Below are 18,603 nucleotides of genomic sequence, written 5' to 3' on the forward strand. Positions count from 1 at the left end.
ACACATACATTGCTGAAGGGAATGTAAAATGGCATACCACTCTGAAACAGTTCAAGATAGTTTCTTTTATAATTAAACATAGAAGTGTATATCTGTTTGCAAATATATGTAATATGTTATGACTCCTTTCTCCTATAGGCTGCTTCAGGTGACATAACAGACTTTAGCATCAAAAGACAGCCCTTGAAATTTACAAGAATTCCTGATGTCAAATGGAAAAAGTCTATAACAGTGTTCTTTCTTCCTGGGTGACTGTGAGATGGAAAAAGAGTGTGCAAATGGGATAGAGAGAATGAAAGAGGGGAGAGTTATCCTCCCCATCTCACACGCGCGCGCGCACACACACTTCCCACACTCCATCATTATAATCACAACCACCACTCCCCTCCAAGTGTTACTGGTTCTTTATAAGCACAACTGAGAACACATGTAGGAAGACTGAGAGGAGACGGGGATCTGGCCCGGGGTTGCTCAAGAAGAGTCAGGGAAATCCCACAGAACTCCTGAGTCCCAGAGACTGTGGAAAGGTTTGGGGCGGAGTCCGGAGTGGGGGCTGTCCAGCCATAAGAGGCGGACCCTGGTGGGAGGGTTGGGAGGCTGTCACTTTATGAGTCCGCAGCCCAGAGCGAGAGTATCCCGGCTGCCAGAGGACCGCGGTGCGCTGGGCGCAGGGCCCCCGCCTCTCGCTCACCACGCGGACCCCGCGCCTTCTCCGGCGGCCGCGGTGGCAGCGGCGGCAGAGCCTCGCCCACTCCAATCCCCACCCTCTCCATCCTTAGCTGTTAAAGAACAGCAGCGCTTGGCACGTTCCTGAAGGACCCCGGGCGCAGAAGAGGAAAGGGAGCAGACGCAGGGGGACTTGGAAAAGCAGCATGCGCCCGCCGGGATCAGCCTCGGCGCCCACGGTCTGAGGCTGCAGCCCCAGTTCGCCATTGTGAGCCGCTGGCAGGGGAGCCGGTCCGCGTCGCCTCCCCCCGGGTCACCGTCCGCGCCGCGATGGGGCAACTGCCCACGAGGACGCGCGGCGGACGCCGCCTCCTGCCTCTGCTCTGGCTCTTTGTGCTGCTGAAGGTAGGGGAGCCCCCGCCCCTTGCCCCGGCGGGCCTGCCCGCGGCCGCGCTCCGGCGCCCTCGCTCCGCTGCGAGTGAGCGGCGCGCCCCGGGTTGGTCTGGCCACTGGAAGCGCTGGCCGCGCAGCCCCGGCGCACGCTTTGTTGTCGCGTGTGCATGTTCCCGGCGGTCTTAAGGGATGGGGTGGAATAGGGAAGTTTGCTCCCTCCAGCTTTCACCCTTTGTGCTCTTTTGCCGCCGCTGGTATCCACATCAAAGGTGGGCTTGTTGGATAGTGCTTCCTCAGGCAAAATGAGGTCACTTTCCGTTCTGGTCGCTACTGCACTCCAATGCTGCTTAACCTTTCCGCCCTCCCCCAACGGAGTGTGTGGCTGCTTTGTCTTTATTTACCTTCTGCTGGAATTATACACCCGGGGCTGAGCTCCCTGGTCGAAAATGGACTGCCGGAGTGGGTCGTGAGCATGGTTTTCTCTGAATAAGGAGTGTCAGCTTGATCGTGGGGAGGACTCCTCTCCCCAAGTCCTCATCTTCAACCCGATAATTCCCTTTACAAAGTCTCTTGACTTTTCCTCACTATATTTACAGAGGATGCTACCTCTAAATTTCAGTGGCATAAAAATCTGTGTAAATTAACTTTTTTGAGTCTTCTTCGGAATATACTGCTCCAGGGTTTTACTTTGAGGAAAATGAAAAGCAAAGAGACTGCTTTAAAAAAAAAAAAAAAAATCCTAGTTTGACAACTATACTGTACATAAAATTTTCAAAAGAAATTTCAGCTAGATGGTTTCTTAGAAAGTGGTGTGAAATTATGAGGTAATTTCCTACCACTCGTGTCTTCAGTGGGTGTTCTTTAGTTCTGTCATTAGTCCTTCCTTTCTCCTCTGGGCAAAGCAAACTCAAGAGTGTCGACAGGTGACCGGGAGCTATCCTTTCAGCACCACAGTGATACCTACCTTAGAAATGGATGAAACATTAATGGATGCAAATGATTTCTTATCAAAGAGTCACTTCTTGCTTACACACATCATTAATTATGAATGCTTGACAAGGAAATAGTGGAACAGGACCAATGGATTGAAAGCAGCATCAATTTTAAATATTTCATTTATCTTAATGGAAAATAGGAAAAATAGTTTCAGGGAGAAACAGCAAGAGTGCATAAATAAGATTCTAAATCACATTTAATATGTTTTTACATTTTTCTTAAGTTACCAATAATACTTTTATTTAAAACCTGGTAAATAGTAAGCTTGGTCATATGATTTCATTCTAGGAGGTTGCTCTTTTAGCACACACCACAAATGTATTAAAAGTATTGTTTTCTATTAATTTTTCTATTTGTCAAAATCTGTCGTGACTGTTATGTCTACGCAACACTTGCCATGAATCCATTTTAATACACATTTTACTAAGTAACAGCTAATATTTACATGTATGACGTCTGATCCAAAGCCAACCTTTGGCACAACTGCACGTTTTTATTTGAATTCTTTGTAAGTGGTGAGATTTACAGAAATGGCCAAATGATGAGTTTGGGAGTGGGGGTAGAGTGCTGCAATTAAAATGCAAAGAAGGTGGGAAAAGTTCTAATCAAAACTTGATATCGAAATGAGAAAATGCAGTCGCATGATAGCATAATGGTATTCTCAGTGACAATAATAGAGGCTCCCCCTGTGTCACATAATAGGTGTATTCCTGCACGTTTGCAGATTAATGTCAACTATGGTAAACTGCATCACATAGTAAATACATTGATAAATCTTTTCATTTAAGTGAATATTGTAATGGGACAAATAATTTTGTAAAGAAAATCATTACTCTTTATTTTATGTAAATGCAGTTTTATGTCACCTTAATATAAAGTATACTGAAGGAAGGATATATATCCCGAATATACTGAATACCCACTATGTGCCAGTCAGCCTTCCAGGAATTTCACATATGCTATTTCACTTAATTCTGTTTTGTTACAGTTGACAAGAGATGTTCAAAGTGATAAACTGGGCACAGGGAGTAATGCATTTACATTCTGGGAATAGTATATTACATGGTAAATGGGGTACATAAGATAATCTCTTTATAATTTGGAGATACTTTTGCATTCAAGGTCCTGAACAAGTGTTAATAAAATAGACCTAACATGGAGGTGGTGATAGGAACATGAAACAAATTCCATTATTAAATACCAGATTGTCAATTGAATATGAATGATAAGATCTAAAAAGATCTGTGTGTGCTGAGTCAGAAACAAACCATTCCTCCAGCCCCCTATAAATTTCTGTGGTTCTTATTATGTTGATAAATCTTTCACTACTGCATATCAAGTATCCTCCATATAAAAATGAAAGTTTCTAAAAGCCATAAAATTAGAGAAACTCAAATATGAGGATTGATTTATGTTTTGTCTTTTCCACAAATCAGAAACAAACAGCTGGATATAAGTGATGGGGAAGCCCGAAAATTTGAATCATGGTTGGATGTAACCAGTTCCACTGAGGTAGCCTAAATGTGCCTGGCTATGAAGGCTTTGTGCTTTGTTCCTTATCCATGGCTTAGTGATGGTCACATTTAATCAGGCATCTCAGATTGTCTAAATCAGCTACTGTAAGTTATGAGGCTAATAACTGCATAATTGATGTTGCATAAGCACAATGTCAGTTATGAAAATGTTTAATTTCATATCAATATTGATAGTATATATAACTATTATCAACTATACTAGGAGCCTGCCAATCTCAAAATCTCCTACCCACATGCAAATGTAAATGGAATATTTTTCTGGAGAGTCTCCCTCTTGTACACCTTCTCATAATTCCAGTGAAAATAATGGAACTTCTTTTACCTTCCTATCTTTACTAAACTTCTCCCTGAAAATTTCTTCCTCTATCCGTTCACTGGATATCAGCGTTTTGTCAATTAAGATACACATTGTAGAATATGACATCATAGGAATTTCAATTCTGCCTTGCCTGAAATGGTGCTCATTAGTAGTCAACTGGAATGCTTCTCTAAACTCATAGCTTGGCATGAATCATTCTTTCTTTCTTAACCTCCTTTCTCTGTTCCCTTCCATTTTTCCTCTTACCTGATATATAATCAAAGGATATTAAATTTGAAAGGGGCCTTAATTACATTTTCTAAAAGAGGTTTATGTTTAATTCTATAGAGTATGATTATTAAGAAGCTGGCCATACTAGTCTTATTCGGGAGAAATATCCACATGCCAAGGACTATCTGTCTTTCTCCACTTCCTTGTGGCCCCTCTCTCATTTTCTTTTTCTCCTTTGCCCTCTGAGCCTTTCCAATCTCCCTGTCCCTCTCTCTCTCTCTCTCTCTCTCTCACACACACACACACACACACACACACACATCCACAGAAGGAGTTTCACTTTCCTTGTTGAGGTTTCATCTACATTCTACACTATACAATGTTGACAAATAAACCACAATCTTTTCATCTTTCTGGAGCAGCCTAGACCGTCCTCCTGGCAATGAAGTGTGCCGCCATTAACTCTTCTGTCAACTGACGTCTTTGGTAAATGTTGTTGCCAGCCTTTTAGAGAGACCCTTTTATATGTGACATCCCCAGTAAGCTGGAGAAGGTTCACTGGGCTGGGCTTCTACAGAGGATTGGGTGATAATTTCCCATCTGGTTGTTTTTGTTCTTTGTTGTGAAAAAGATTGTTGTTATATGAAAAAATAAAAAAATGGCATTATATCTCTGCCTCATTTTGGCCCATAAGAAAATCCTCATCTGTATGAATATTAAAAACAATGAGTCATTTTTTATTTTTAATAGCACTATTTATAGCATCTAAATGTCCAACTTAAAACTACTTAGACATACATGCACAGTGGCTACTGAGTCTCATAAATATAATTCCAGCCTGATTATGGAGGGTTTGCAAAGGAGCTTTTGTCTTGGATGCAGTTGGTGCATCTATATAAACCATTGCGATTGGTAGCAGCATGGCCTGATAGAAGACTTAACAGCAATGACCACAGATGTTTATTTCTCATTTTCTTCCTAATTTAATGCCTTCAAGTACACAGTTCCAGTGCTGTTGCATTTTCAGAAGCATAGCCCCACTGCACTGATGAGCTTTACCGGAAAACAGTTAGTGTAGTCACTTTATTACTCAAATATGTTGTAAATATTTTTGAAATAAAGACATGTATATTGTAGGTTTTTGTCTTCCACCGTCCTTGGTATGTGGTATTAAGCATATAACAGAAACTTCATTACACAGGATTCAAATTTTTGGCATTATATAGTTTTTCACTGAGAAGTGTTAAATATCATAATGTTGACTTGCAAACACATCTTTAAGGAAAATATGAGAAAATTATCACTTTGTGAATTAAATTATTATAATTACAATTCAATCATTGCCACTAAAAAATAATAAACTGTTACCAGTCCCTTATATTAGGAACTTACTGAAATCATAAATCAAAATACCAATATGTTATTTTTTCCAAAAAAGTAATACTGTTGATTGATCATTTATTCATCAATGTTACCTCAACTGCTAGTTACCATCACCAGTTAAGAAGTAGAGTTGAAATACTAGAAGAAATAACTTTTCTTACCTCTTTATGTGACCTATAACTTCAGAAAAATGCCCAAATATCCAGGTAATAGTCTTACTTCCTCTTCCATGTCATCCTTCTTCTATGACTACTACCAGCCAGAGCTGACAAAAATTTCTGCATTCCTCTAATAGAAATTCTCTAATATTTTGCCATAACTTTGCCCATAAGAGATGAAGCCTTTTCTACACCCTGATCTTGATTATATCTATGGTGGTGTTTAATCTGGGGGCATAACCCAGTGCCTTACAGAACTCTTCTATGGTGGCCTTAGAGACCCATTGGTATCAGCTCTTTCTGCTTAAATAAATATGTGCACTTGTGTCACTGATTTGAGGGGCCAAAACAAGGTTAATATGGCATAAGTAGTATGAGAAAGAAGGTGAGTGTGGTGGGATACAGCTGGAAGCAGAACACAAAGGCTCTTGTCCTCTCCTCTCATGGTGCTTTTGGCTCCAGCAGCTTCCATATTGTTTCTACAGCCATCCAGAAGAATATGTGAATTACCTTCCTAAACATCTCTCATGTAACCTGTGATCACTAATTATGCCTAATTAGTAAGCTTGTCTCTTCACGAGCTTGTCCTACGTCTCCAGAGTACTGATCCTTAGTTTTTTCCCTCTGAACATGGTGCCTTCAAATTGATTTCCGTAAGTAGAACCATATCTTATCCCTGCGTCAGAAAATCACCCTCAACTCGTTCATTCAGAATCTAATTCTCCAGTTAAAGATGTCTGCTTTCCCTGGGCATTCTAGTTAACTAAAAGGCCAACTCCTCTTACTTCTGAATGTATTAAAACCACCGAACAAAAAGAAGATATTTGAAACAAGGTTATAGAGGTTTCTTATAAAAAAGGTTTTACTTTCCATTTTGTCAGAAAATTGAGATGAAAGAAAGAAAAATGACATATGCTTGGTAAAATATTTCAGAAATAGAATCAGAATTAGAAATAGAACTCTCAGTTTGAGAGTTGTGTTAGAAATTATAGATATCATGGTAATTTCTGTGAGAAAATGAATATAGGGAAAATTAGAGAGTCAAATGAGAAAAGTTTGATGAAAACAAATATATTGCCATTCTTCTATTTATATGCAAATAAATGTTTCCTTATTGAATACTCTTCATTTATTTGCTTTTCTACTCCTCCTAAATAGGAATGCTATGCAGTTCATTTTTCTAATAGAACTATCCCTATCATAATGTAAATTAAAACAAAATGAACCTGGTAATTTTTATACCTTTACTAGCAAATAAAAAGAGTATGGATGTAGTTTACCTACAATGTACAATGTAGGGGTCCAAACTTAGAATTGTATTTTTTACTACTAATGTATATGTGAATTAGATGATGAATGCTTTGGGTTTTTTGTTGTTGTTGTTATCCTCTCATTTAACTTTTTTCAGATAATTGAGACTTTTATTTTTTCTCTTTCTGCCCACTTGCTTTCTTAAATGGATGATTTATGTGTGAGAAAATATCATCATGAGTCTACCAGGCCCCTAATCCTGTTCCTTCATTCTGATCTCCTATTGACCCATCAAGTACAGAGAAATTTCTGTCCCTGCTCTCTTTGCCTTTAATCCACACCAGAAACCAACTCTGGGCCTGTGTACTGCTCCAGATCATGATTTCCTCTAGCTTTCACCCATAGGAGCTTGTGATTGGCATGTACAAACCAAATGTTAGGGAATTCCACAGACTCTTCAGTGCCCTTTGTATATTGGTGTCCTATCTGAGGTCTGGTTCCTAACTGCTTGTACCTTACTTTCTGAATCAGGATTCTACTCTGATTAACTCTAGAATTCCTGCTTTTTGATCCTGGGTTTAACTTCTGGTTAATCTCTCCTTGTCTTTTAGTTTCCTTGAAAGAGCATTCTATAAATTTTCTTGGCTGGCCAGTCTTTCCTCAAAGCCAGAATGGCCACATTGAGAAGTTACTTTTTTCTTTCAATACTAAGTCTGTTTTCAGGATTCCATGATAATGATTTACTGCCTAATTCTATTCACTTAAATCAAACATTTATTGAGCATCTATTGTGTGCCAGGAATTATAATAGTTATTGGAGGTACAGGAATAGATTACAGTCACTTGAAACTCACATATGGCATGGTGGAAAAATAGACATAGAAAAATAAAATAAAATAAAAATATGGCCATGTTTGTTGTTGTCATTCTTTTAGTAGAGGAAAATATGGGATGCTAGACAAGAGAAACCTAACTATATCTCATGGTTTGGGAAATGATTTCTTATAAGATGACACCTGAGCTGAGTCCTGAAGCACAGATATGAATTAGGCTAAAAAATATGGACATAAAGGCAGATAAAATTGCATGAGCAAAGACCCAATGTTGCAAAAACATAGTATTTAGGAAAAAACAAGTATATAGAAAAGGAAATTAAGTGATAGAAGTCGGATCAGGGAGACTCCTATATGTATGCTGTGCCAGAAAGTAGGGCCTTTATTCTCTAGGTGAAAAGGATTGTTGAAGAGTTTAATCAAGGCTTAATGGGATAAGGTTTGCATTTTAGATAGAGTTTTTGGCTGTGAGAAAGGCTATCCCAAAGGTGGAGCAGACCTGGACGCAGTTAAATTTCTAGGAGGTTATTGTAATGGTCCAATTAAGAGACGACAAATGTTGACATTAGGGTGATGCAAAAAGGAATGAAAAGAAGAGGAACAATGCCAAAAATAGATAAATTGAAAGACTGGTTAGGTGTGGGAAATTGAGGAAAAAGACTCGAGGGTAATTTGCAGGTAACTGACAACTTTGCCTAGGATATTGCAGCTTTAAGATAGCAAGTGTACTGGGTAGTGTCTATTCCCCTCCAGATCAACCTACCCTCCTTCTCCACTCTGCTCAGAGCCATGAAGCTTCCCCATGGAGACTGCTTCTTCAGCTCCCTTGCCCTCTATCCTGCAGAGAGTCTGACCATTATGAGGCACTAGCAGAAGATTACTGTAGGAGAGAGACATGGGAGCACTTATTCCCCCAATCTCCACCCTGGCTGGCCCCTGTTGGGCAGTGCTTCATTCCCTCTTCCAGTCCTATAATCCAGCCCCTCTTACAAGGCAAAATTCTGGTCAAGTTCCAGAAACAGCTTCCTCTCCTTGTCCCTTTAGGGTAATAACTTCTCACTGCTGCTCATCCTTGGGTACTTTATTGTCCCTACTCAGTGCCATTATATCTGCTCCACACTTTCATGAATAGTCCCTTGATTAAACTCTCTAGGATTTCCACTGAGTGTCCTGCAAGGACCCCTACTGATACAGGACATGATGAGTTCAGTGCTAGACCTCTTGAATTTCAAGTTCCTAAAAAACAAGTACTTGGGCATCTAGGGGAGAGGTCAGGCCTGGAGATGTGAATGGGGATGTCCTAGCAGAGGTCAAAGGAGAGAAGCGTAGTGGGCCATGATGGGGCCTTGAGGAGAACTAACATTTGATAAGGAACCTAAGGAGATGAAGAAGGAACAACAAGAGAAGTATAAGAGGAAATCAGAATCAAGGAAACCCAGGGTCTAGGAAATTTCAAGTGGGAGGGATTGGCCAACAGTTTCTAATGCAACAGAGAGGTCCTATAAACTAAGATCCAGGAAATATCTTTAGATCAGGAAATAGGTAGGCTGTTGGTCACTGTGGAGCTTGGAAGAAGTATTGTTTCTGGGGGTTGAAGAGTAAAGAACTGGCCACTTATTGCTGAGAGTATAGGTGTCAGGTCAGAGAGACCTGATTTCAATCTTGGCTCTCTCGACTATGCCACTAACCAGCAGAAGGATGTGGGGAAAGTTATTTCACCTCTCTGGGACCCCTTTGGTGATCTATTGTATTTATTTTAGGGTATTATTGTCAGGAATAAGTGAGATCATGAGCATAAAGGACTTTAAACAGTGCCTAGAATACAGTCAGCACACAGTAAGTGTTATAAACAAAAATAAAAAGAGGAAGGAAGAAAGAACTAGGACAGTAAAAATAGGCAAAGCAAAGTCAAAGAGGTTGAACAATCAAATGTGTATAGAGCAGCATCTTCCAAAATGTGCTCCACGGAACATTAGAGACTTACGATGTTAACAGATATTATTAAAAATAAGCACTTCTGTGGTGACATGAATTTGGCAAATCGTTTAACTCTGTTTAAACTAGTATTAATTCATTTATTTTGTGTGTGTATACGAGAATTTTTCAGAGCCTTAGTAAGTTAATATGCACTGTGTCTTCCATAAAGAATATATAGTGTGCAGCATTTCCCAAGTTTGATTATAGAATACTTTTTTCTAAAAATAGTTCATGGGAATAGTGAATACACTCTAAGAAGCAATATGTATGCTTGTACACTAGAGGCTTCTTTTTTTAAACAAAAAAATGTAACCTTAGTGATAAGGAAAACATAGCAGCAAGATCAATTATAATTTAAACCTCAGAAAGGGAAGAATTTGTGTGAAGGAGAGCAAACATTGCCACTTTCCTATGAAGGAGTGATTTTCAGGAAACTCTCTTGGAAGAAAAAAAGAACATATTGTCCTTATTTTATGAATTGTGCTAACTTTGGATTTGGTAATTGTACATACAAAAAGTTTGTTTGGCTTTTGACTATTAAAAAGATGGAAAATTCGGGATTAGCCCAGTGGAATAGTGGTTAAGCTTGCATGCTCCACTTCAGTGGCCCAGGTCTCACAGGTTCAGATCCCAGGCATGGACATACACCACTCATCAAGCCATGCTGTGGTGGTGTCCCACATACAAAATAGAGGAAGATGGGCACAGATGTTAGCTCAAAGCCACTCTTCCTCAAGCAAAAGGAGGAAGATTGGCAACAGGTGTTAGCTCAGGGCCAATCTTCCTCACCAAAAAAAAAAGAAAGAAAATTTATTTCAACCCTATTTCCCAATATCATTCTCTTAATATGTAACTTAAGAGAACTATGTATTTCGTTCAGTATATTTCATCGAATCATAAAACTATACTCTTCAAAGATCATCTAGGTCAAAACTTAAGCTTGTGCTTAGATTTTGTCTCTAACATTACTGCTAATTGGTCATAAATGGTGAAATTACTGTCAGTTGAGAAGTGGCTGTTCGATTCTCGAACAACCATTTTGTTGTTTAGTTTGGTTTGGTCTTGAGATGAACTGTTTCTGATTGTAGCTTTAACACATTAGTTCTATCTCTGTTTCATTTTAGTAGAGCACTATGTTGTGACTGTTCCTGCTTTCCTTTATGCTATGAATAACTGCTTTGCTAACAGACCTGATGGGTTACAAAGATAAAATGTGAGAACCTTGTCATCTTTCTGTCCTGTTCTTAGCCCTCCATAACATCACTTTAAACTGTTTACACTGGCCCAAATTTTCTGCTCATTACCATTTCTTCTCTTCATGGCCACAATAGCCAGTTGGGTAGACGACAATTCTCATTCTTCCCAGTGGGGTCCCATGATGAACCATGATCAGGGGTTGAATGCACTGTACATAATATGTATTCTGTAAATGCAGATTTTATTTTGTTCCAAGCTCTACTCAAATGGCGTTTCCTCAACATCTTTCCTGAGCCGTCAATCTGAAATCACCCCATCACTCTAAAAGTTTACCACTTTTACACAGTTTTGTTTTCTTGAGAGAATGTACCACTCACTACATGACATTATATTGGGTCTTTATTATTACTTACCGCCTGCATTGGAATGCTTGTAGGTTCCATGGGATCAAGGACTTTATCCATTTTGTTCACTGCTATATTCCCAGCTGCTGGAGTAGTGCCTGACCCATGTTAGATGCTCAGTAAATACTTGCTGAATAAATGGATGAGTGCTGAAAGAATAAATGGGGAGAGAAAGATCAAACAGAAGTTATGGGGCAGGCTGAAGACATAGAAAGAACAGGATGCAAACATGCAAGTGCACGGAATAGAGCCGATGCAGTGAGATAAACTAGGAAGGAGAGTCTATCAGGCAGGCGGTGCTGAGTGGGGTTTGGGGAGGGAGCAGAATCAGAATGGAGATGCTCAGTATTTCACTAGAGAATTAAAAGATATTGCATTATCTTGTAATATACTAATCTATACCCATAGTCTGCTACTGTACTGGTAAAATGTGAAAGTTTGGGTTAGCTGTAATTTTTTTCTGTGACTTTAACTTTGTTTTTATCTGTTGATAAATCAATATATCTTTTAGAGCCAAAAATAGGGGAAAAATTGTGATCACATTATTTACACACTCACAGACATGGTCAAAAGGAATTCCCCCCCATGAATTTATGATAAGAAGTGCATCTGGAGAGTATAAAAATAACATTAATAACTCTGTGATTTAATAAAATATTTTTCTTAAGTTTAATAATCTCATTTTTTTAATATCAAATCAAAATTTCTGGAAATCTCGAAGAACTCATTTATACAAGTCGCCGTCTCTGAGTTGTCATATATCATTGTTCTCTCAGATAAACCAGGAATTTCCTATTTAAGCTGAGTTGGTGGTACAAAAAATAGACATTCTATTAATATTGCTATGGGATTTCTATTTACTTTGACATTGTCCTGAAAGCTAAAGTGTAATCATAAAAATGGGAGTGTTCTTGTCAAATACCACAACGTATAAGCATCGTATTTGCAACAAGTGCCAACATCATTACCATACGAAATACTTTATTACTTGGATGTACTTAAAATTCCTAGATTTTATCTGGGGAGAAACATTGGCTTCTAAAGTTTCTGAATGTTAAGTTGATTAATAAGGTGAATAATAAAAAGCCAAGGGAATTGTGTGTTGTCTGTAATGTATTATTAAACAGTGAGTCATGTGGTCTTCCCGTAAAGTATTATAGAAAAAACCAGGTTATTATGAAATGTATTGGTTCAATAATTATTTACATATAAATAAAGTGTTCAGATGTGGCCGAGTTTATTTTGCATCATCATGGGGAATTTCCTCTGCAATTAGTCTGTCAGAAATAACTACAGGCCTCACTCAAAATGCTTAGGTACTTGGGATTTGTAACATAGAGATTCTGGTATTGTAAAAACCATGCTAAAATGTTTGCGAGGACTTAGAATTAAGTACTATGGACTTAATACTAGAAACAACTTATCAGTTGTTTCGTTTTAATTAGCTAAAACTGTTAAATCTGCTAAAAATCAGCCACTCTATTCTTGAGCCAGTTTACTTCCTTGAATTCATTTTTTGTATATTTGCAACTAACAAAAAGCTGTATCTTAAAGTCTTTTTCCATCTGATTGCTGCAACATCTTTTTATTTACTTTTTTGAATGCTAATTGGGACCCTAATGAGACTCTTTCTTTTGAAATTCTTGTTGCTGTGCTGAGCCTTCAATTAGCCTTTCTACTATGTGGCTTCTTGTGGTTCTGAAGTAGGGGAGTTCTTAATGTGAAAGCTTTGAGTAAATGTGAATGAGGTGTGCATCACCATACACAAGAATTTTATAATAATGGATTAAGAATTTGAAAACTAATACATGTTCACTGTGGAAAATGTATAAAGTACAACAGCCAGAAAAAGAAGAAAGTAGTCATTCCTACACACTCCATTCAAAAATAACTACCATCTGGGAATATATCCTTCCAAATTTTTTTCCATGTCTGTGTATCTGAGTGGGTCTGTAAAAAAAAAAAAACAGTATCAAATTGTCCTACTATTTTAGCATACTCCTTTCATTTAAATGTGTTAGTATAATTTTTTCAAGACTAGAGCATTTTTAGTCCTTTGCAATTTAGGACATTAATCCATAGGTCTGTGCGTCAGTTGTATTCAATTCCAAGTTGTATTTGCATCAGTTAAGGACATGGATGATCACACATGCTGATTATGACCATGAAGTGTTCGGGACCATCACCTATACGTCTGCCTCCCATTAGTGTGACTACTTGAGAATTAATCACATAGAAAAACTTCAGAGCTTTATATTGAGAGGAATTTATTTCCCATTTCTCCACAGCTAGATATTGTGCATACAAAAATTAAGAATATAGGCTTTCTAGTCAAAAAAGATATAGGATTGAACTCTGCCTGTGCTCCTTGCTAACCGTATGGCATCTGGCAGTTTACTGACCTCTTCATAGAAGACACAAATTACAGTGGTTGCCCAGGTCACCATTCTTCCAGTGGCCAAGTCTGCCATCTTCTCCCCGACCTGCTATCCTTAAAGGAAAACTCCTCCTTTTTGATCTGGATGTTCTGAAAGGGGGATACCATCCTTCTACTTGACCTCATTACCCTGGACAGAGTGATCAGTCCAGGGATGAGCACCTGACCCAAGCTGAGCCCATTTGGGGACTGCACCTCACTGACCACTGTCTTTGAGATTGGCATGTGATCTAAGCCAGACTTATCAGGATCTATACCTGCAATAGTTTTCAAACTGGCAAGGTGGGGAAGAGGACTCTCCTCTCCAGTTGTGGAGCCAAAACGTGGGAGCTGTCTCCAACCATAAAACTGTCTCACAAAAAGAAACATTTTATAGCAGAAAAGGAGGAGGTAGGAAAAATAGAGTCTTCAGCAAGACTGCCTTTCACTGCAAGAAGACTATCTCATTTTCAGACTCCTGAGAGTCACTTCACAGGTACTCAGAAAGGTTACAAATCAGCAATCTACTAAAATTCAATTCCATCATAGCTGAGCAGGCCTACTAGGGATGCTGGGAATCTTTAAGTAATCTGAATCAGAGTGATTATGTAATTTATTACACCAACCAGGGCACTTTCCAGAGTGAAGGGATCATTATGCCAGGACAGCAGACATAAATCGACCTGTTCTGGGAAAATGAGGACAGCTGGTTACTCCTTCCTGAATATACTAACAAACATGTTTGATGCAGTATTTAGTCACTAGCTCCTCACCCATCTCTGAAAACCTCTGCTCCAAACAAGATGCATTAGCCATATAAGAGGAATTGTGATTATTTTCATCAAAAACTAAAACCTGTGCAGAAATTGTGCACAGCAGCTTTTTTGGAACTAGCCAAATGCTGAAAATAACCATGATGTCCTTCACTAAGTGAATGGTTAAATAAACTGTGGTGCTCTCATACCATGTAATACTACTCAGGAATGAAAAGAAATGAACTATTGATACACACAGCAACTTGAATGAACCTCAAGAAAATTAGGTTGAGTGAAAAAAGTCAATCTCAAAAGGTTGCATACTATATGATTGCATTTATATAACACCCTTGAAATAAAATTATGGAGAGGGAGAATAAATTCATGGTTGCCAAGGATTAGAGATTGAGTAGGGGAGGGAGGAGGTGTATATGGCTATAAAGGGGAAACTTGAGGGGGTTTGTGATAATGGAACAGCGTGTATCTTGATCGTGGTAGTAGTTACATGAAGTTATATGTGTGATAAAAGTTTAAAGATCTATACATACACATACACAAGTAAGCACATATATAACTGGTGAAATCTGAATAAATTCTATGGATTGTACCAATGTCAATTTTGTAGTTTGGATATTTCCTGGTTTTGGATATTTTCTTGTTTTGCTATGCAACATGTCGACATTGACTGGAGGCAGGGTGAAGGCTGCATGGGACCTTTCTGTACATTTCTTTATAACGTCCTATAAATCTATAATTATCTCAAATAAAAAGGATAAAGCTATTGTTTATTTTACCTTGCTTAGTTATGTTTTATTTTTGTGCATGACACTCTGCTAAGTATTTTAACTGACTAGTTGACAGATATAGCCTCTTTCTCAGGAGGACTGTCTCTGAAAGACATGAATTACATTTGCAGGGAAAGTAAGGATATCCAAACAAATGTGAAAAAATTCAGGAAAACACACAAGGACCTGAATAAAACCATTTAGCTGCCAACTCAAATGCATTATGAGGAAGATTGCATGTTGAACTATGTTCTTATGAGATTTATCTACTGAGTTCTGGAAAGGATTAAATGTTAAGGCATTCCCGTTCGTAATTCCCTTACCACCAGTGTTAAAGACAAGATTTTAATTACTCATCAGAGAATCAGTTAAAAATGGAGTCATGGTCATTACCATTGTGGAAGGTAAGGACAAAATACCTTATTGACTGATGAAGTAATGTCATTCTTCCATTCTTTTAGCAATTATTAAGTAGCATATTTGGAAATAATATCAATAAATTAGAATGAAATAGAAAGCGTAAGACGAGCTTACAAAGCTTGAGTAAAACAGGGATGATGAATAGAAGATATATGAATGTGAATAGATGTTTAAATATGTCAACTAGTCAATCACCAAACGTGTTAAACTAGACATATAAGCAAGGCACTGTATTCATCATTTTTAAGAGTATGAAACAAAGTTATACCCTCAATAAGTGTGTCATATAAAGGAAAATAAACATGTAACAAGTTAAAAGATAGTATATGACTTACTATTGTAAGAGAAGCCTGAAGTAGTAATATATTAATTTGCAAATGAATGAGACAGAACTCTATTCAGCTAAGTGCCCTTGCGTTCAGATGGAGGGAGAGAGCATTTAGGCTGAAGGAGCACTGGTTTCAGGAAGGAAGACACATTTTTAAGCTGCATCTTGTCTGATAGAGTTCAGATAGATCAACTAGGTTAAGGGAGACATTCCAGTTTGGAGAACAGGGGGAAAAAAGAAGGAATGTGAGAAAATTCAAGTTATGTTTAGGAGGCTTTAGTAAACAGGAAAGATGGATTCGGGTGCGGAAGATGAGTGGTTGGAAGTGAGATTGAGAAGGTAGTTTTGCCCAGCCATGAGCTTCTATTCATCACCTTATGTTCAATAATGCTACTAAGGCAAACATTAAAATGAGCTTTAGCTCAGTGGTGGTATGCAGGAAAAAAATTATCATACCTCATTTTAGCTTTAATTGCTTTTATAATTCTGAATTTGCTGTTAAATGCAAATGCTTAATTCTAAATACGTGTGCTCTGTCTTAATTAGATAAAATAATCCTTTGTTGCTTGGGTAGTTCAGTAAATTAGTCCCCAGACTTAAATTCCCCTGGATCCTGTTGTTCATGCATTAATCTGTATGCACTCTTAGAGATAAATGGAAAAGAAATGGATTTTTTTCGGAGACAAGTTGTAACTGTCAGCATACTTTCAAATTCGCATCCTCTGCATGTGACTAAAACATTGCCATGTTTATTATAGCAGTTATAATTCACATATCAATGCCCTCATCCTTGTAGAATCTCTTCTACAGTTTTATACTTTGTTTAAAACAAGTTAAAATTGCATTTGGCCACCCAAAACTAATTCGAGGATCTAGACCTTTCTGTTATATCCATAAACGTGCTACCAACTCAGCAATCAAGATCCTACCAATTGGGGCCAGCCCCGGGGCCAAGTGGTTAGGTTAGCATGCTCTGCTTCGGTGTCCCAGGGTTTCGCTGGTTCAGATCCTGGACGCTGACATGGCACTGCTTGTCAGGCCATGTTGAGGCGGCGTCCCACATGCCACAACTAGAAAGACCCACAACTAAGATATACAACTATGTGCTGGGGGGATTTGGGGAGAAAAAGCAGAGAAGGAAAAAAAAAAAAAGATCCTACCAATAGTGCCACATTTGAATATAAGGTATGTCCCGAAGGAAATAGCAGATCCAAGTAATTCAGGCAGAAACTGGAAGATAAGTTCTTCCAAACTGCCTTACTGAAATGATGGTGACGATACCGGTGATCACCACTATTTATTGAGTGGCTGCTGTTTATCGAGGACTTTACATCCATGATCTCATTCCATGCTTATATACACCTGTATGTCATTATCGTTATTTCAGTATTGGGGAAACTGAGTTTCAGAAAGGTACTGAAGGAGTGAGGAATTAAACTCTGGTCTGTTTGACCATAGACCCCGTGAGCAGTAAACCATATCGTTTTGTGTGAAAACTCTGACATAGCATTTATTTCCCCATTCACTAACTCACACCTTCTGCCTCTTCCTCTTGCTGTAGAAATATCCTGAGACGCAGGTGACTTTATCAGTTTCTAAGTCCTTGACTGAGACTGTCATTTGGACAGTCCTGGAGACAGTTAGTTCCTGCTCATCCAAAATCTGTTTTGCAGTTTCTCCTTTCTGTCAATCAATGTGCCAGTAACAAGTTCCCAGACCAAACAAAGCCTGCTGTCTGTCAGAGGATTCCTATAAATTCACAAGTGTCAAGTTTATACCTTTGCTTGTCACTTTCTTCAGTTTAATGGATCTGGGGCTTCTGCACTTTGCTAGATAATTGCATAGAGCTGAATGTAATGTAACGTGCTGACCCAGAGAACCCAGGCTTTCAATTTCTGTATGTCCAGAGTTTTTACAGTTGATATAAACACCCAGGAAGAATTCTGCCCTGGGTTTAGAAGCCTACATGAGATTTTGTGGCTGCTTTTGTGCGACATTTACACCTCAGACAGGCCTTTCCCTCCGTGAAAGATTCCACCTGGACAAAAACAATTTTAACACTAATGTCTTCCTTTTGATTGCATTAGATTTGCAAATTAAACAGATTAATGGTAGTGTTCTGTGTTTCTCTCAGCTCTTCTGTTTAATACTCTTATCTGACAAAGTGTAAATAGAAGACATAATTAATTACTCATGACTTGCATGTCAAGTCGCATAAAAAATTACATCCCCAAGAGGCCCATTATTAATATCTGACTGTTCTGTGAAATTAGTTTTGCAAAGAAAAAGCATACCTGAAGATAAGAGTTTTGTTTGTTTTTCTCTTCTTTTTATTTAATTTACTAGAGTATCTGAAAAAAGATGTGAAGAACAGCATTAGCTGTCAATACAATTTTAAGGAGCTTACTTCATTTGCCCAAGGGTATGTTATTTTTCCTTTTTTAAATTCTTCTCTTTGTTCATGAGACACTAAACTCTGTATATGAAAGTTATAAAAATGATGATGCATCATAGAAGGAAGGCCCCAGAAAATGACTATTACCTCTTTAGAATATGTCCTGCTGAGAAAGATATTAG

General features: G+C 38.4%; 1 protein-coding gene across 2 annotated transcripts in view; it reads left to right on the forward strand.

Annotated features, from left to right (window-relative positions):
- The first annotated feature begins 370 nt into the window (after positions 1-370).
- The window catches only part of PTPRO (protein tyrosine phosphatase receptor type O), a 224,642-nt gene continuing 206,409 nt past the window's right edge, over positions 371-18,603 (forward strand). Inside the window, exon 1 of one of the 2 annotated variants that reach the window (XM_023643174.2) lies at positions 371-1,071. In XM_023643174.2, the coding sequence (XP_023498942.1) occupies positions 997-1,071 (75 nt within the window). In that variant the 5' untranslated portion in view covers positions 371-996. The remainder of the gene's footprint in view (positions 1,072-18,603) is intronic. The other variant, XM_023643175.2, reaches the window with a different exon arrangement.

The sequence above is a fragment of the Equus caballus genome, chromosome 6 (genome assembly GCF_041296265.1).
Source record: "Equus caballus isolate H_3958 breed thoroughbred chromosome 6, TB-T2T, whole genome shotgun sequence".
Lineage (NCBI taxonomy): Eukaryota > Metazoa > Chordata > Mammalia > Perissodactyla > Equidae > Equus > Equus caballus.